This window comes from Podarcis melisellensis (genome assembly GCF_964234715.1).
Source record: "Podarcis melisellensis genome assembly, chromosome: 6".
NCBI lineage: Eukaryota > Metazoa > Chordata > Lepidosauria > Squamata > Lacertidae > Podarcis > Podarcis melisellensis.
Genome location: NC_138538.1, coordinates 30,841,514 through 30,858,598, shown reverse-complemented (window position 1 = coordinate 30,858,598; position 17,085 = coordinate 30,841,514). Strand labels below are relative to the sequence as shown.

Genomic DNA, 17,085 nt, shown 5'->3' with positions numbered 1-17,085 from the left:
CTGATTTCTTTTTTCTGCACCTTTTCCAGTTCTATGCTGTCTTTTTAAGGGGTTCAAGCAGACCTGTATAGAATATCCTCTCGCAGTGCAGAAGTTGTGCCCAAAGGAACTTGCCCCATAAATGAATGCTTAAGGTTTTGTTCCTGCTGTAGTACTTGCCTAGCATTTTGTACTCCAGTTAGACAAAGTGCTCACCGCTTAATTTCTCCTGAGGAAAAAGCACTAGCCAGCCATTTGAGATCCAGAGGTTTGAAGGGGACGAGCACAAGATGGACGCCAGCATGCAGGTTCACAGCACTCTCTGGGTACATGAAATGGTGCGTGGTTCTTGTACCAACATCTTCCTCAAAGCCTGCAGTTTGTGCTGTGTTCATTCTCAAAGGACATAAGAAACATGATCAGATGCTTCACAAAATATCCAGTCCAGAAACATGGGGACGGTCAAAGTCTGAATCTGACACTTGATGGGCTGAGGCCTAGGGACATCAGTCAGATGCCATTCTTCAGGACTGTAGGTTACCAGATTTTATTTTCAAATCTGGAGTTGGGATTGTTATTCCCAGCAACTATTCGCATATGCAACTTTTGTCACACACATCCCAACTTCTCTGGCTGCTTCTGCCTTTGCATCTCCCCACCATTTCAGAATTTAGACTGTAATCCCCATTCTGGCACAAGGAACTGTTCTTCTTTGCTTATGGTAATGCCTTATGCCAGGGGTAGGCAACCTAAGACCCAGGGGCCGGATGCAGCCCAATTACCTTCTCAATCCGGCCTGTGGATGGTCCAGAAATCAGCGTGTTTTTACAGTAGAATGTGTAGAATGTGTCCTTTTATTTAAAATGCATCTCTGGGTTATTTGTGGGGCATAGCAATTCATTCATTATTTTTTTCCAAAACATAGTCCAGCCCACCACATGGTCTGAGGGACGGTGGACCGGCTGACCCCTGCCTTATGCACTCGAAGGGTCTAAATGATGCTGATGATTAGAATAGCAGCAACCATAGTAATCCTTTTGAATTACAAATACTGCTCAACAATATTTTGTTGGGTAATAATCCTATTAACCCTAATGGAAGGTGATGGCTTTATTAAGAGAAACATTAATTAGTAAATGATAAATGGTCTCTTCCAACTATGATTCTGTGGCTGTGGCTGAGTCTTCAGTGTTAACCATCAGAGAGAGAGAGATTTAAAGTATCAAGAGATCATACCCCCAACAATTATTTCTCATCAGCCAATCACTCTGACCTATTAACAAATAATCTCCCTAGCAAAGGAATGGTTTCTCATCAGCCATAATACTACAATACATTATAGCAGCCACACAAAAATACTTTTCAGCATTATTCACACTAATGTTATGAAACCCAACGTAGGGCATACAGTATATACTTTACTCCACTTACCTCAGCACAAAGTGGTGAGAGTCAATCTTTTTTCCATATTTAGAGCCCTTCAGCCTCCCTGAATTGCCCACCACAGCACATGTTCCACACTGGCTAAAATCCTGGGCTGTAACAGGAGGGGAGTGAAGGATGTCAAACAAGTGCTTTATTATCTTCTGGAGTTGGCTTCCATCCTGATATCCTTGCAGCCTCTAATGGAACAAAGCATGCTTTTAGTTGTATATATATATTTGTAATTTCCTCCCAGAATGTTGTTATGACCACCCTGGGCTCCTTGAGGAGGATGAGATAAAATTATTTTTATTATTAATAAATACTAACAGAGGACATTAAGGGAGGGGGCGTAGAACCTGCTTTCCAATAGCATCTTTTTTATATATAAAAAATGGAACTGCCTGCTTAAACAGATCACAAAAGAGAAATATTTGATGGTACAATTGACTGACTGCAAACTATTCTGAATAGAGATACAGAACAAAGGCAAATATATTTAGCGAGAATGCCTCATGCAAAAGTGGCTCCTGTGCTGTCAATTAGGAAAGCATTGTTCATGTGCTGTTACTGCTGCTTTTTTTATGTCAGAAATGGAAGACGTTTCTGCTGGGTGGCTTCTCCCTGCCACGCAACTATGAAAGCACAGGAGCTCTCTTTGGGTAAAGCAGTTGGCCTCTGTACATCTCCCACCCAGTGGCTTTCCTGGTGCTGCAGCCAGGACTCTTTCCTCATTATTGAGAGACTCCTGGGTATATATACAAGAGAGAGTTAATGGAGCTGGAAGGACTGCTTAAGATTGGTCAAACCAGCTGGCCAGATCGTCCTTTGGTTAGGGATATTATGACCATGGGCTAAATGATGAGTAATGGTTGCTTTAATAAATAGTTATAAAGCAATAAATAGTGACTTACTTTATTAATTTTATGGGGCCACCAGGGGGCGCATTGGAAGATGGCCGACAATAACATCTCTCCGACCCACATGAGGTAATTAAGAGGCTCCTATGGGAAGTATGCAGCCTTCTCAGCCCTCCCAAGGGGATGGGGGGGGACTGCCTTGCCAGCGGTGTCCATAATTCACCCCTGGATTCGAAAGAAGGGGGTGCGGACACTAGGCACAAGCCCTTGTGTGAAGTCGGCTCTTCCTGATGCTGTCTCCAATTAGTGCACTGGTTCGCTTTGGCTTGAAATATATAATTGGAAATACATAATTGGAAAGAAGCTAAAGCACATACATCAAGCGAAGATTGGGAGAAAGACTGCTGATTAATGGATCTCTGTGAGCGGAGCGACGGGCGGGACAAATAAATCAAGTGATGAATCACCATTAAGAGACTGGTATGTTTGGAGTGAAATGGAAAGGGGGTGGAGGAAAAAACTTTTCTTTTTTTTTGGCCTTATGTGAGTATTAATAACCCTCCACTCCAGAGAGAAGAATCGTTGCAATTTATTAATCACAAGCAGGAATTTAAGAACTGTGTGGAGTGAATCATTGATCAAAGAGAGGATTGGTAAACACCGGAGAACGGAGGAAAGTTTTATGACGCAGTTTCAAATGGCGTCTCGCCAAGACAGGCTTGCCTAAGAAGGACGGGGGAAAGAGGACCAGGGTCATCGGAATGCGAATGGTTATTGGAATGTGATCTAGACCTGGCAGAGCCCTCTGAGATATGTTTGGCAAGCCTGGATAAATCATCGGACAGACTGAGGGAAAGTTATTTACGGAGGTGTGGAAATGGCATCTGTCCTTATGTGATATGATTTTTGGAGAGTGTAAAACCCACACAGAGGATGTTTGTTTTCAACCCGCTTGTGAAGATTATCAGAGATCGCAAAGAAAGGAACATATGATAACAACAAGAAGATGAGGAAAGTAATAAAGAGACTATCTGGATAGAACTGGATAGAATTGTCTAATTAAAGCAGCAATATAAGTGATGTTTGGACCCCTTTTCGGAGCTTGAAGTATGGGTACCCCCAACAAAAATTTAAAAATCTGGCTGTATAATTTGGAACTAATGTGATTTGGAAATAATGTGATTTGATTGGCCTGTTAATAAAAATTATATTTAAAAAAATTATTGAATTTATATCTGTGCCTTCCTCCCAGAGTTGCTCAGGGAGACAGTTTGCCTGGCTAAATATTAGCAAATATCATAGCAGTGTACAACACTGCAATAAATGTGATGGGACGATGAGCTGCTTGTGCGTAAAATACAAGTCCCTCAGAGTTTGATCAGGTTTTCAAACCTCTGCCTGTGACGGAGCCCCTCCAGCATGGCTGCGTCAATCACTAGTAGAATCCGAAAGTGGCTGCTTTCGGAATCGTTTCCAACATAAAAGCTCTTTAACGGAAACACGTCGTCTGGCCTCTCGGCGTGACAGTTTCCGGCGAGGTGTGGGTGTCCCTATAGGAGGTCCTGAGACCTCCCCACTGTTTTCGCTGGAAGCGTCTCTGAGCCATCCCTCCGACTCACTTTCCCTTGGAGTTCTTGCTCGCCCTCTACTGGTTCCCTCTTCCGCTGCTACTCCTCTCTCAACCTCAGTGAGCCTTTGCGCCCCCGGCGCTTTAGATGGCAGTTCCCTGACATCCACCTCCCCTCCAGGGTCCCCTTCACCCCCTCCCGTCTCCTCCCCTACTGGCGGTGAGGAGGTAAAACCCCTGAAAGAACCTCCTTCGTCTTCCGACGTCGCGAACACTTCCCTCCACTTGTTGCTGTTCCTACTCTCTCGGTAATCTTCGTCATCGGAGTCCACTCCCTCTTCCAACTCCGACTCCGCGAACCCTTCCATTTCCTCTTCCTCATCGGTGGTGCCGAAATACTCCCTCCTAAACCTTGCTATCGGCTGAGGTTTCCTCGGGAACCTTTGGTGGAACGTTTCTGTTAAAACCTCGTCATTGACTTCCTCTGCATTCACCCAGGTGTTTTCTGACTCCGGTTCCCCTTCCCACGCCACCAAATACTCCACCTGATTTCCCTTCCACCTGGAATCGAGGATTTCCACTACATGGTTGCGGCGTTCCCTCTCTTCCAAGCCTGGTCCCCTGACGTACTCCCCTTCACGTCCCCCCCTGTATGGTGACAGTAACGACCTGTGGAACACTGGGTGCAATTTCATGTGGTTGGGTAATCGGAGTTTGAAAGCTACCGGGTTGACCTGCTGAATGACCTCAAAGGGTCCCAATCTTCTGGGCCTCAATTTCTTACAACCCCCTTTGAACGGCAACCCTTGGGTTGACAACCACACTTGATCCCCCACCCTTATGGTTTCACCTTCCCTTCTGTTCTTGTCTGCCTGCTTCTTATATTGTGCCTTAGCCCTTTCTAAGTTGAGCTGGAGCTGATGATGGATCGCTTCCATCTCTTCTACAAAATGTTCAGCCGCTGGGACGCTCCATCTCTCCCCTCCTTCCCCTGGAAATGCCCTGGGGTGACACCCGTAATTAGCCAAAAAGGGACTCATCCCTGTGGACACATTCTCCGCATTATTGTAGGCAAATTCTGCCAACGCCAACTTTTCGACCCAATCGTTCTCTCTGTCATTGACATAACACCTCAGATATTGTTGAAGAATGCCATTTGCTCTTTCCGCCTGCCCGTTGGTTTCAGGGTGCCGGGCAGTTGAAAAATTGACTTCCACGTGCAGCAAGCTCATGAGCTTCCTCCAGAACCTGGAAGTAAATTGTTTGCCGCGATCTGAGATCACCCTCAAGGGAGCCCCGTGCAACCTAAAGATGTGTTCTACAAACAACTTCGCTGTTTCTTCCGCTGTGACTGCATGTGAGCATGCTACAAAGTGGCACATCTTAGTTAACAGGTCTACTACTACCATGATGGCTGTTTTCCCCTTGGACTTTGGCAGATCCGTCATAAAATCTATTGATATCGCTTCCCAAGGCCGTTCTGGTGTGGGTAATGGTTCTAATAACCCTGCCGGCGCCCTTCTTTCCCCTTTGGCTCGCTGACATTGGTCACACCCTCTTACATACTCCCTTACATCTTCCCTCACCTTAGGCCACCAAAATTCCCTGGTAACCAACCACATGGTCTTGTGTTGTCCAAAATGTCCCGCCGTGGGGCTATCATGCAACTGCTTGAGTACTCTCCCCCTCAATTCACCTTCGGGTATATACAGTGCCCCTTTGTAATACAATGCCCCATTTCTTTCCTCAAAACCTCCGGGGCTCTCGCCCTCCCCCCTGAGACCTCTGAGCTTATCCTGGGCATATTCATCATTTTCCGTTTCCTCTACCAGTTCTCGTTGCCCCACCAGCGCCGCCCCACACACCCAGCGGTCCTCAGGGATGACATGTCTCTCTTCGATCACCCCCTCCCCTTCCCAATACTCTGGTTTGCGTGAGAGCGCGTCCGCCCTGACGTTTTCTGGGCCTGGCACATAACAAATTTCAAAGTTGAATTTGGAGAATTCCTGTGCCCATCTCACTTGTCGTTGGTTGAGCACTCGAGCTGTTCTCCAATACTCTAAATTCTTGTGGTCGGTGCACACTTGCACCTTGTGTTGTGCCCCAATTAATAAATGTCTCCACCTCCGGAATGCTTCGTGAATGGCAAGTAGTTCCCTGTCATACACCGTGTAATTCCTCTCGGATTTATTCAGCTTCCGCGAGAAGAAGGCACACGGTCTCCACTCCGACGCACTCCTCCCCGGTTGAAGAAGGACCGCCCCTACCGCCCGGTCGGATGCATCGGTTTCCACTCTCATGGGTTTTCGTAAATCCACATGCAGAAGTTGTTCTTCCGAGGCGAAAGCCCTTTTCAGTTCTTCAAAGGCTCGATCCGCCTCTACCGTCCAAACAAATTTCTTCTTGCTGCTGAGGCAGTCGGTGATGGGCGCCGTCAAGTGGGCAAAGTTCTTGATGAACTTCCGATAAAAGTTCCCAAACCCCAAGAATCTTTGCACGTCCTTCTTGGTCTTCGGTGTCTTCCATTCCAGTACCGCTTGGACCTTGCCTGGATCCATGGCCAATCCCTTGTCTGACAAGCGGTACCCCAGGAATTCCACCTCCTTGGTATGAAACTGGCACTTCTCCAGTTTCACCCACAGCTGGTTGGCTTGCAGCCTGCCCAACACTTCTCGAACGTCCCTCACATGCTGTTCCTCATCTTCCGAATACACCAACACGTCGTCTAAAAAGGCCACACAATTCTTGTAGAGCAAAGGTCCCAGAACGTGGTTTATAAAAGCTTGAAAACACGCGGAGCCCCCTTGTAGACCGAAGGGCATAACGAGGTATTCAAAGGCTCCCAAAGGGGTAAACATGGTGGTCTTCCATTCATCTCCCTTCCTTATGCGTATCAGATTGTACGCCCCCCGCAGGTCCAGCTTTGTAAAAATCTTTCCCTTCCTTACTCTGGTCAAAATGTCATCAATTCGGGGCATAGGGAAAGCCAGGGGCTCCGACACTGCATTGAGGGCCCTAAAGTCACACACCAGTCTCGGTTTGTCTGTGTTCTTTTTGTCCACAAAAAACACTGGGCTGCCCCCCACCGCTCGGGACTCTCTGATGAAACCTCGCTTCAGGTTTTTGTCAATGAACTCCCTCAGCTCCTGCATCTCCCTGTCTGACATGGCGTACAGTTTGCCTACTGGGAGTTGGGCCCCAGGGAGTAGGTTGATTTGACAGTCAAAGGGTCTATGCGGTGGCAGTTTGTCTGCTTCCCTTTCGCTGAATACGTTGCTCAGATCTGCGTATTGCGGGGGCACCTTCCCTTTGTCCATTACTTCCATCCCGGCTAGGGTGACTCTGTCTCCTCCCGAAACCTTCCCCTCCTTGCAGTGTTCTAGGCAATGCGCTGACCCAAAGGAGACCACCCTCTGATGCCAGCCCACTAGCGGATCGTGTAGCGCCAGCCAGCTCATCCCCAAAATGATGGGAGCTCCTCCCAAGGTGGCCACATTAAACGCTATCTGTTCGGTGTGCCTTGCCACCCTCATTATCATCGGGACAGTCTGTTGGCTAACTTCTCCCCCCAACAGCTCTCTGCCGTCAATCGTAGTCACCTGCAAGGGGTTACTTAAAGGGATGGTCTGTATCTGGTGCTCAGCTGCAAACTCCTTACTCATGAAATTACAGGAGCTGCCTGAATCCAAAAGCGCCTTGATCTTTAGTGGGTGTCCGTTTGGCAGTTCTAGTAACACCTCTATCACTAAAGCGGGTCTGGGAGGTTCCGGCATGGGCACTTTCACTGCTCTTTGGCCTGGCTGCTGTGCCCCGACGGTGGCAGCCAGGCGTTGGCTTTTACTTGCTCCTTGCCTTCCTCTTCCTTTCCCCCAACAGCTCCTGCCATCCCTTGCCATTCCTTTCTTTGTGGGCAGACTCTGGCAAAGTGCCCTGGCTGTTGGCAGAGATAACATCTCTTGGCGCTCCTTCCCTCCTTCTTCCGCCCTTCACTGGGATTTGAAACTGCGCGCGCCCGCGCTGTTCCAACTTCCATCGGCTCTGCCGGCGGGAAAGGTGGCTCTGGAATGTCTGGAATGCGGAACTCCCTCCAACGGTCTCCTTTCCCTTCCCGCTTTTCCAAAGCCCTCGCCTCCTGGCGCGCTCCTATGCACAACGCAGATTTGGTTAACTGATCCATAGACTCCGCCCTGGGCCCCCGGGAAAGCTCATCTTTGACGGTTGAAGAAAGCCCCTCTTCGAAAAGCATTTGGATGGGCTCCGCCGATAGGTCCCACCCCAATTTATGAATCAGCATAGTAAACTCAGTCCAGTACTCACGGACAGATCTGCTTCCTTGCTGGCAAGCCATTAACTGCCTTCGCACCACCCCCTGCTCAATATCGCTGGAAAACATCAGGTCCATGGCACGAAAAAACTTCCTCGTGTCCTTTAGGATCTCATTATTCGCTGCCATCAGGGGTCTAACCCAATCTTTCGCCCCGGATTCGAGATGGCCAATCACAAAAGCCACTCGCGATTCCTCGTCGGGGAAGTCATCAAACTGCAAGTTTAGAGCGTATTGCATCTCTGTTCTAAAGGCATGATAGTTCCTGGGATCCCCCCCGAATTTCTGCACCAATCCTGGCACCTTTCTGGCGAGCGGGGTGGTTTTCTCCTTTCCCTTTTCTGCATCCTGAGCCCTCCTCTCCTCAAGCCTCGCCGTTTGCAGCGCCAACTGGATCTCCAACGCCCTGTACCTTTCTTCCAGGCTTGGACCCCCTCCAGCTGCTCCTGCTCCTCCGGTTCCGGCTGGGTTGCTCATGATGCTTTTCCCTGCACAAGCTGGCTTTCGGTGACTTTCGGATTGCTGTGATGGGACGATGAGCTGCTTGTGCGTAAAATACAAGTCCCTCAGAGTTTGATCAGGTTTTCAAACCTCTGCCTGTGACGGAGCCCCTCCAGCATGGCTGCGTCAATCACTAGTAGAATCCGAAAGTGGCTGCTTTCGGAATCGTTTCCAACATAAAAGCTCTTTAACGGAAACACGTCGTCTGGCCTCTCGGCGTGACAGTTTCCGGCGAGGTGTGGGTGTCCCTATAGGAGGTCCTGAGACCTCCCCACTGTTTTCGCTGGAAGCGTCTCTGAGCCATCCCTCCGACTCACTTTCCCTTGGAGTTCTTGCTCGCCCTCTACTGGTTCCCTCTTCCGCTGCTACTCCTCTCTCAACCTCAGTGAGCCTTTGCGCCCCCGGCGCTTTAGATGGCAGTTCCCTGACAATAAATGAAAATAGTTTCCCAGAAAAACTGACCCATGAGTCAACTTATCCTTTTAAGGTAAAAGGGAAAGGACCCCTGGACGGTTAAGTTCAGTCAAAGGTGAGTGTGGAGTTGTGGTGCTCATCTCACTTTCAGGCCAAGGGAGCTGGTGTTTGTCCACAGACAGCTTTCCAGGTCATGTGGCCAGCATGACTAAACCACTTTTGTCACAACAGAACACCGTGACGGAAACCAGAGTGCACGGAAACGCCATGTGCTATCCTTCTAAGAAAGCCTGTAGTAATAGGAGAGACTTTGGTATCTGATGGTTGGACTTCATTAATATTTTTTAATATGACGCCTGGTGCAAGGCCAAAATTGGGCACTCCCAAATGGATCATCTCAGTTATGGATCTTCTCAATTTTGCGCCCCCTCAGCATAATGCCCTATGGGGGGAAACTGCCCACACCACCCAAAACCCAGTGCTGATCTGATGAAATGTAGATGTTGGAGCCTGCCTAATTTCAATGGGCTGGATCTCCAGCACAGACAGGTAAAGATTAGTGGCCTGAACAAATGCAGAGCAGGTTAAACATTTGCCAACTCTTCCTGCTCTGCATTTGGTGCTGCTATTCCTGTATGAGAGGGGAACTGCAGGACCATTCCGGGAGAAAGACCCACCTCAAAGTAATTTATAGCAGCTGGCCTTGATGCTGGACCTCCTGGAGAAGTTGGGAGTTAAAAACAAAACAAACACCAAACAAAAAAAAGGCATGCAGTGCACTGCTAGAACCTCTGAGCACTCAAAGAAGTAAGGAGATGTTCTGTGTTTCATTTCGCTCAATGGACACAGCAGGGAGGAGCCTTTCTGCATGTTTGTCATTAATGTGGTGCAACACTCACCAGCCACCACTGCAGAACCTCCGAGGGGACCTCTGGATTTCTAAGAGTCAGCAGGCAGTTTACTGAGGCATCAAAGTGATCACAAAACCAGTCCAACTTGCTATGCTCTGTGCACCTGTTCTGGCTGCACATCTTTCCCTCCCAGGGAGACTCCATCAGCGGCCATTCTCCAGAGGAAGGCGAAGGGTCCATATACACAGCCTTGTAAACCTTCCAGAGGAAAAACGCAAGGCAGAGGGCCAGGATGCACCACAGCTTTTTCCTGAACTGCATTCTTCACTCAGTCAACTGGATCTCATAGTTTAAAAACCTTCTATGAGGCAAAAGCATCATGCAGTGTGGTTTAACTTTATTGCCTATGTCAGACTTTTTGCTCTGGGAGTTTCCTGTTCACATATGATTGGCAGGTCGCTTCTTGAGTAGATACTGCTCCACACAGGTGCGCAGCTCAGCAGCTAAAAACTCAGAAAAATCAAGGTCCGACTCATTCTCCATTTATTCAGCCAGCCAGTGTTCTGTGGGTGTGAACCAGTTAAGGCCTCACATCAAATGAATGCTGAAACACACAGGAAAAAGTGTGATATGACGTTAGTATGGACTACAGATGGCAGAGGGAAATGCTTGCGGCAAGTTATTATTTTCAGACATTGTTCTGTACATTAATAAGTTTAATGGTGTAATATTTTCCTAAATGTCCATGCTGTTGGTCCCAAGCTTTCCTCCAGTTATGCTGCATGCAATTCAGTAGCAGTTTACCAGATGGGGCAGAACTGCAACACTACCTTCCCAGCAGTAGCATTGCTGCCATTTACTGAAAGGGCTGAGTTGGTGAACAGGTCAAGGCTGCTCAGGTGCTCTACAGAACTGCTGGTTTGGCTTCAGAATCACAGAGTTGTAGAGTTGGAAGGGACCACAAGGGTCATCTAGTCCAACCCCCTGCAATGCAGGAATCTTTCGGCCAACATGGGGCTCAAACCTACAACCCCGAGATTAAGAATCTCATGCTCTACTGACTGAGCTATCCCTCAACTTCCAAAATCACTGGTGCATCTGCACAGCCCCAACCTCCCTCCTGCCTCCCCATCTATGTTCTGGTAAGCAGCAGCAAGACCATGGCCAGGAAACTAGAATTGTGGCTCGGGGTGAGCCACTTCGAGTGTGATTTATACCCAACTGTAAACCACTGTCTGCAACCCATCCAGTTTCTATTTCTGGTCATATCCAAGATTTGTGTTAGTAATCAAGTTAGCATCTCATTAAACACATCCTGACATTTCCATAATTTGCTTCATACTTTCTGTATTGTCCCTCATCCCAGCCAGTTAAAAAGACAGCTTGTTCACCCATTCCCATCAATACCTGTGTTTTCCTTTCCCTCTTATTGCAGGGTTTGCAGATGATTTTTATGATATTATACGGCCCTGGCTATTTTTAGATGGAGATTCCTCTTCTCCAGCACTCCAGTAAGGAGTGTATCCACTGGTGTATCCATGCTAAAAGCCGAGATGACTAAAAATAACCCATTCCAAAGCAATAAAGCAAAAGACTTGTAAAGGGCATGTCATTTTGGGGGGTTTTGGTTTCAAAACTAGACTCATCAAAAACTTGCTTTTTTGCTTTAGAAACTGCCACGTGTAAGTGGGTCAAATATTAACAGAAAGCACAAGGGTCTGTTTTGTGCTGGAAGTTGTTCAAAGGAGGGTCAAAGGTTTTTCCTTAAAGGAAGGTCAAAGGTTAATCCTTGCTCTTAACCAAGACTCTCCTTGTGCCTAGTTAAAAGGGTGGAAGGGGGAGTGAAAATATGGTCTACAAGTCCAGCTAAAGAATATGGGAGTTCAGCAAAAGGTTGTGGAGTTAGAAACGTAAAAAGCTGCAAGAGGGAGAAAGTGATGAAACCATTTCAGAGACCTGAAACACTGGGAAGTGTTAGGAAACCACAAAGGGATGCAGAAGCTGAACTGAGGATACAAATTTTAAGTATTGGTTTGGTCAGAGAAGCAGACTGGTTTGTTTTGTGGTTTGTTTATTGTTTGTTTGTTTTTAAAGTATTGTTTCAATAAAGTATTTAAAGATTTAAAAAACCAAAATATATAAATCAACTACTCTTATGGGCAACTGCTAAAAATGTAAAAATTGGGGTTCCCCCTATAAGAAACCATTTTCTCAAAAATGTGTTGCCTTGCTAAACCTGTAAGTAAATACACAATGTGTTTTGGAAAAGCTTGGTGTGAGGTCTTGTTATTCACTCCACACACAACTGCCATCACACACTACCCAGTATTGAGAGTAGGATGGGTCAGCTGAAGTCCAGGTCGTTAAATAGCTGTTCAGTGGGGATGGGGGTGGGTTAGGGGGAAATGCGTGAATGGGGAGATATTTTCACCTGGTGGCAGCAGTGAAATTAGCAAGGATGAAAGGTTAGTTTGCTTACAGGCTACAGCCTGTACTGTCAAAGGAGAAATCAAACTAAACTGGAAGAACATGAAAATAAAATCCAGGCTTGTGCAAACACACCCTAAGCATTCTAACATAAAGCTTTAGTAATGTGAAATGTTCTCATTTCAGGATCACCAATAGTCAGCATGGATTTCTGAAAAATAAGTCATATCAGACTAACCTGATCTCGTTTTTTGACAGAATTACAACCCTAGTAGATGAAGGGAACGCAGTGGATGTAGCCTACCTTGATTTCAGCAAGGCATTTGACAAGGTGCCCCATGATATTCTTGTAAAGAAGCTGGTAAAATGTGGTCTTGACTATGCTACCACTCAGTGGATTTGTAACTGGCTGACTGACCGAACCCAAAGGGTCTCATCAATGGTTCCTCTTCATCCAGGAGAAGAGTGACTAGTGGGATGCCACAGGGTTCTGTCTTATTCAACATCTTTATCAACAACTTGGATGATGGACTCAAGGGCATCCTGATCAAATTTGCAGATGACACCAAACTGGGAAGGGTGGCTAACACCCCAGAGGACAGGATCACACTTCAGAATGACCTTGACAGATTAGAGAACTGGGCCAAAACAAACAAGATGAATTTTAACAGGGAGAAAGGTAAAGTATTGCACTCGGGCAAAAAAAAAAAAATGAGAGGCACAAATACAAGATGGATGACACCTGGCTTGAGAGCAGTACATGTGAAAAGGATCTAGGAGTCTTGGTTGACCACAAACTTGACATGAGCCAACAGTGTGACGCGGCAGCTAAAAAAGCCAATGCAATTCTGGGCTGCATCAATAGGAGTATAGCATCTAGATCAAGGGAAGTAATAGTGCCACTGTATTCTGCTCTGGTCAGACCTCACCTGGAGTACTGTGTCCAGTTCTGGGCACCACAGTTCAAGAAGGACACTGACAAACTGGAACGTGTCCAGAGGAGGGCAACCAAAATGGTCAAAGACCTGGAAACGATGCCTTATGAGGAACGGCTAAGGGAGCTGGGCATGTTTAGCCTGGAGAAGAGGAGGTTAAGGGGTGATATGATAGCCATGTTCAAATATATAAAAGGATGTCACATAGAGGAGGGAGAAAGGTTGTTTTCTGCTGCTCCAGAGAAGCGGACACGGAGCAATGGATCCAAGATTCCACCTAAACATTAGGAAGAACTTCCTGGCAGTAAGAGCTGTTCGACAGTGGAATTTGCTGCCAAGGAGTGTGGTGGAGTCTCCTTCTTTGGAGGTCTTTAAGCAGAGGCTTGACAACCATATGTCAGGAGTGCTCTGATGATGTTTCCTGCTTGGCAGGGGTTTGGACTCGATGGCCCTTGTGGTCTCTTCCAACTCTATGATTCTATGATTCTTCTATGATTCTAGGAACGACTTCTAAATATTAAAATAGTGATGCAGAAAGGTTATCTAGAAATGTTCCTTTAAAATGCTCTGAGTAATATATGTGCTGTTATCAAGAAGAAGGAAAGCTAACAAAAATCCCTGCAAGGCAAACACACACTGGTGCCACTAGATCATTTTGGACTCTGGACCTAATGATTTTGAGAGGAGGGTTTCGATGGTAAAGTTACTGCAAATGAGAAGCACAAAATGCACCCATCACCTCCAAAGGTACACAATGCACTGTGCCACCTACACAGGGTTGTATGCAATGTTAGTCCTACTCAGATGCATTAAAAATAATGGTCATGGCTAACATTGATTTCAGTAGGTCTGCTCTTGAGTATAACTTAATTGGACACAATTCACATGGTATAAACTGATCCTGTGCAAAATAAATCCCACTATGCTCAGTAGGGATTATTCCAGAGTAAAAGTTTGTGTCAGGTTACAACAATTAAATCACAGCCTCATCGCACAAAGTGAGATGTTGAGCTGGGACACCAGAAAAAAACAAAACACACAATGCCGGAAAGAGGGGCATTTTATCTTACCCATCCCTTTAACTCTATACTTTGGAACTACTGATATGTTGTTAGAGCAAAAGAATTAAGTGCATAAGTTTCTCTGGGTCAATAGTCAAGAACACTGTTGGATCTGAAATGCAATTATTCAGGACTGAAGGAAACACACTCTGTACATGTTTTGCGACTTTCATCTAATGACTTCACAATTCTAGGCACATTGCTTAGGAGCAAGTCCTATGAAACTCAGCAATATATTCTTCTGAATAAAAGGTGCCTAGGATCTGGCTGTAACTGAAGGGGAAACAGGTGTGTGGAAGGAATTAAAAACACAAATTACAGCTGCAAACACACTACACCTTTAATGCACGTTTGAAGCACGTTTCCTACTCAAAGAATTCTGGGCACTGTAGTTTATTCATCACAAACAATTCCCAGCCACTCTGAACAAACTACTGTGCCCAAAATTATTTGAGGGGAGGAAATGTACTCCGAATGTGTTTTAAAGATATGCTAACCGGATGGCAGGAAGTGAATGAAGACCAGTTTGTGAGCAATGAACAAGCAAATAAGAGAGAGGAAGGCGGCAAGGGGGGGTATTAACAAAAATGAAAGAAAGACACAACCCTCTGCACACTTACCCGGGAAGAGCAAGCCCCACTGAACGCATTGGGATTTACTTGTGAGAGTCAACACGCACAGGCACCGGTGGCTGCCCCAAACGGAAGTTTTGTTGCAAATTCAGCTGAGATAGTGGAGTTCCTCTATCGAGGGAGAAGCACTGGTTCCAGCAACGAGGGAATTGTTTCCCATTTCCTGCTAGTTTATCGCTGCAGCGTGGAAAGTTGCTGCAAGCACAACTATGACTCACTTGGAAAAGGAGGTTGCTGCGCTTGGCACCACTGCAAATAACAGCTTCCGAGGAGGGATCTTCTTCAGGACCTCAGCAGGAGATTGTCCCCTTCCCCACCTGGCTGAGATAATCACTAGGCCCCCCCACCTTGCACTAAGGGTATTTGCATTTCAAAAACAAAAACTAATGCAGACACTTTCTGCTAAAGAAAAAACTGGCTCTTTCCCCTCCTTTGTTAACCAGGCAAACTTTTTAGCATAATTGAGGTTATGTTTCAACAAGTTCAAGGACACCTCAGCAGACTCTACAGTGTTTTCAAAAAACAAGGACCTGCAGCGAAGACTGAACAGGCTGTTGTTTCAAAGTCTGCAGCTACATCTCGTGTCCCTGAAGTCTCTTATCAAGGCAAGCGACATGTTGCTACTATCTTTCAAGCAAAAAACATAGCCATGAGAGTCAATTACTGCTCTCCAAGGCAGCTCTGCATGACAGTCCTCAACTTCTGAGGGCAAAAACTAGGGAAGGAATTGTGTGGGAGGAGGGAATCCTGCTTGCACCCCGCCAACTACGCCAAGATTCCGTGGAGGCAGGAGTTTGTTTTCCCACACGAAGCTTTCATTGTTTGATTAGTCTAAATCACTCTGTAAGGTAAGCGTAAAGCCTACAATGGCCAGGCTCCATATTATTTCACCCAAATCAGAGTTAACATCTCTTATTTATTTATTCACATTTACATGGATTTTTGCACATTTCATCGGAAAGCACTACAGCTAGCAAATGCACTGTGAAAAATGCTACAAGGCAAGTCCTATTCTCATCTATCCTTTCAGAGGGTGCCTTAAATGGTGGAGGATGCAGAAATGATCATCCTCTGAGACCCTTCTTTGTGTGCCTCCTCCATGAGAGATCTGGAGGGTGGCAACATGAGAACGGGGCTCGTCTGGAACCTTCATTACATATCTTTAGGCACCAGGTGAAAATGTTTCTCTATAGCCAGGGCTTTGGCTGATTAACATCCTATGGCCTTTTAAATTGTTTGTGGGAGGGGAGTTATTGGTTTGCTTTATTGCATATTTTGTGCTCTCATTTTTCATTTCTTATGTTGTGAGCTGCCCTGTGATCTTTGGATGAAGGGCGGTATATAAATTTAATTAATAATGATAATAATAATAATGCTGACAGTGGAAAGAGATTCGTGCTGGTTGTCAATACAAGCTTTTATTCATTATTTCCAAGCACTGTGGAAATATGGGCTACAGATAAGCAACTTCTACTAAAAAATAATTTAAGGCATTAGGCAGAGTACTTGTCAGATTACTGGTACATGGTTATGTATTTATTTTATTAATTTCATAAAATTTATACACTGCCTGTTTGTGTGTGGGGTTTTTTTAAACAACCCTCAGATCATTTTACAAATACTGCAAAGGAACATTTGCTCTTCTTATGCAAATACTTACTTTCAGTTTACAAACCGCCAGAATGTCCCATTGATTTTAAAGGGGTATTTCCTGCATTAGCAACATTTGTGTGGGTCCAAATGCTAGTTTAATGGGGCCTCTCCCTTCTGTGCAGTGACAAAGCAGCATTGCTTTGGAATATAATTTGACATTTTACAGCAGCTTGTGAAGCAGAGCACAATTACTCCTGAAACACACTGTTACAGAGATACATGCACTATGTCTGATGCTACTCATTGCATTGAATAGTGTCACAGACCCTACACTGAGAATCCTAACTGTAGCTGCTGAAAGATAGTTTGCTAGTGTTACCAACTGCTTACCTTACCCAAGTGTTGGAGATCACACAGTCCAGGCAAACTGAATTATTGTTCTTCCTCTTCCTTGGTTGCACTCAGAATATTAATGAAGATTGAAGCCACCTCCCATGGCTGCATGCGGTAAGTGACTCA

General features: G+C 46.0%; 1 protein-coding gene across 4 annotated transcripts in view; it reads right to left on the bottom strand.

The window, feature by feature from the left end:
• LOC309371617 (CMP-N-acetylneuraminate-beta-galactosamide-alpha-2,3-sialyltransferase 2-like) overlaps window positions 1-17,085 on the bottom strand; it is a 21,686-nt gene extending 4,601 nt beyond the window's left edge. The window contains exons 1-4 of one of the 4 annotated variants that reach the window (XM_081914464.1): window positions 16,950-17,085; window positions 9,967-10,505; window positions 1,411-1,601; window positions 196-375 (exon numbers count right to left, since the gene is read on the bottom strand). In XM_081914464.1, the coding sequence (XP_081770590.1) occupies window positions 196-375; window positions 1,411-1,601; window positions 9,967-10,239 (644 nt within the window). In that variant the 5' untranslated portion in view covers window positions 10,240-10,505; window positions 16,950-17,085. Of the gene's footprint in view, window positions 1-195; window positions 376-1,410; window positions 1,602-9,966; window positions 10,523-14,955; window positions 15,381-16,949 lie in introns of those variants that run through there. The other 3 variants (XM_081914465.1, XM_081914462.1, XM_081914463.1) reach the window with 3 other exon arrangements.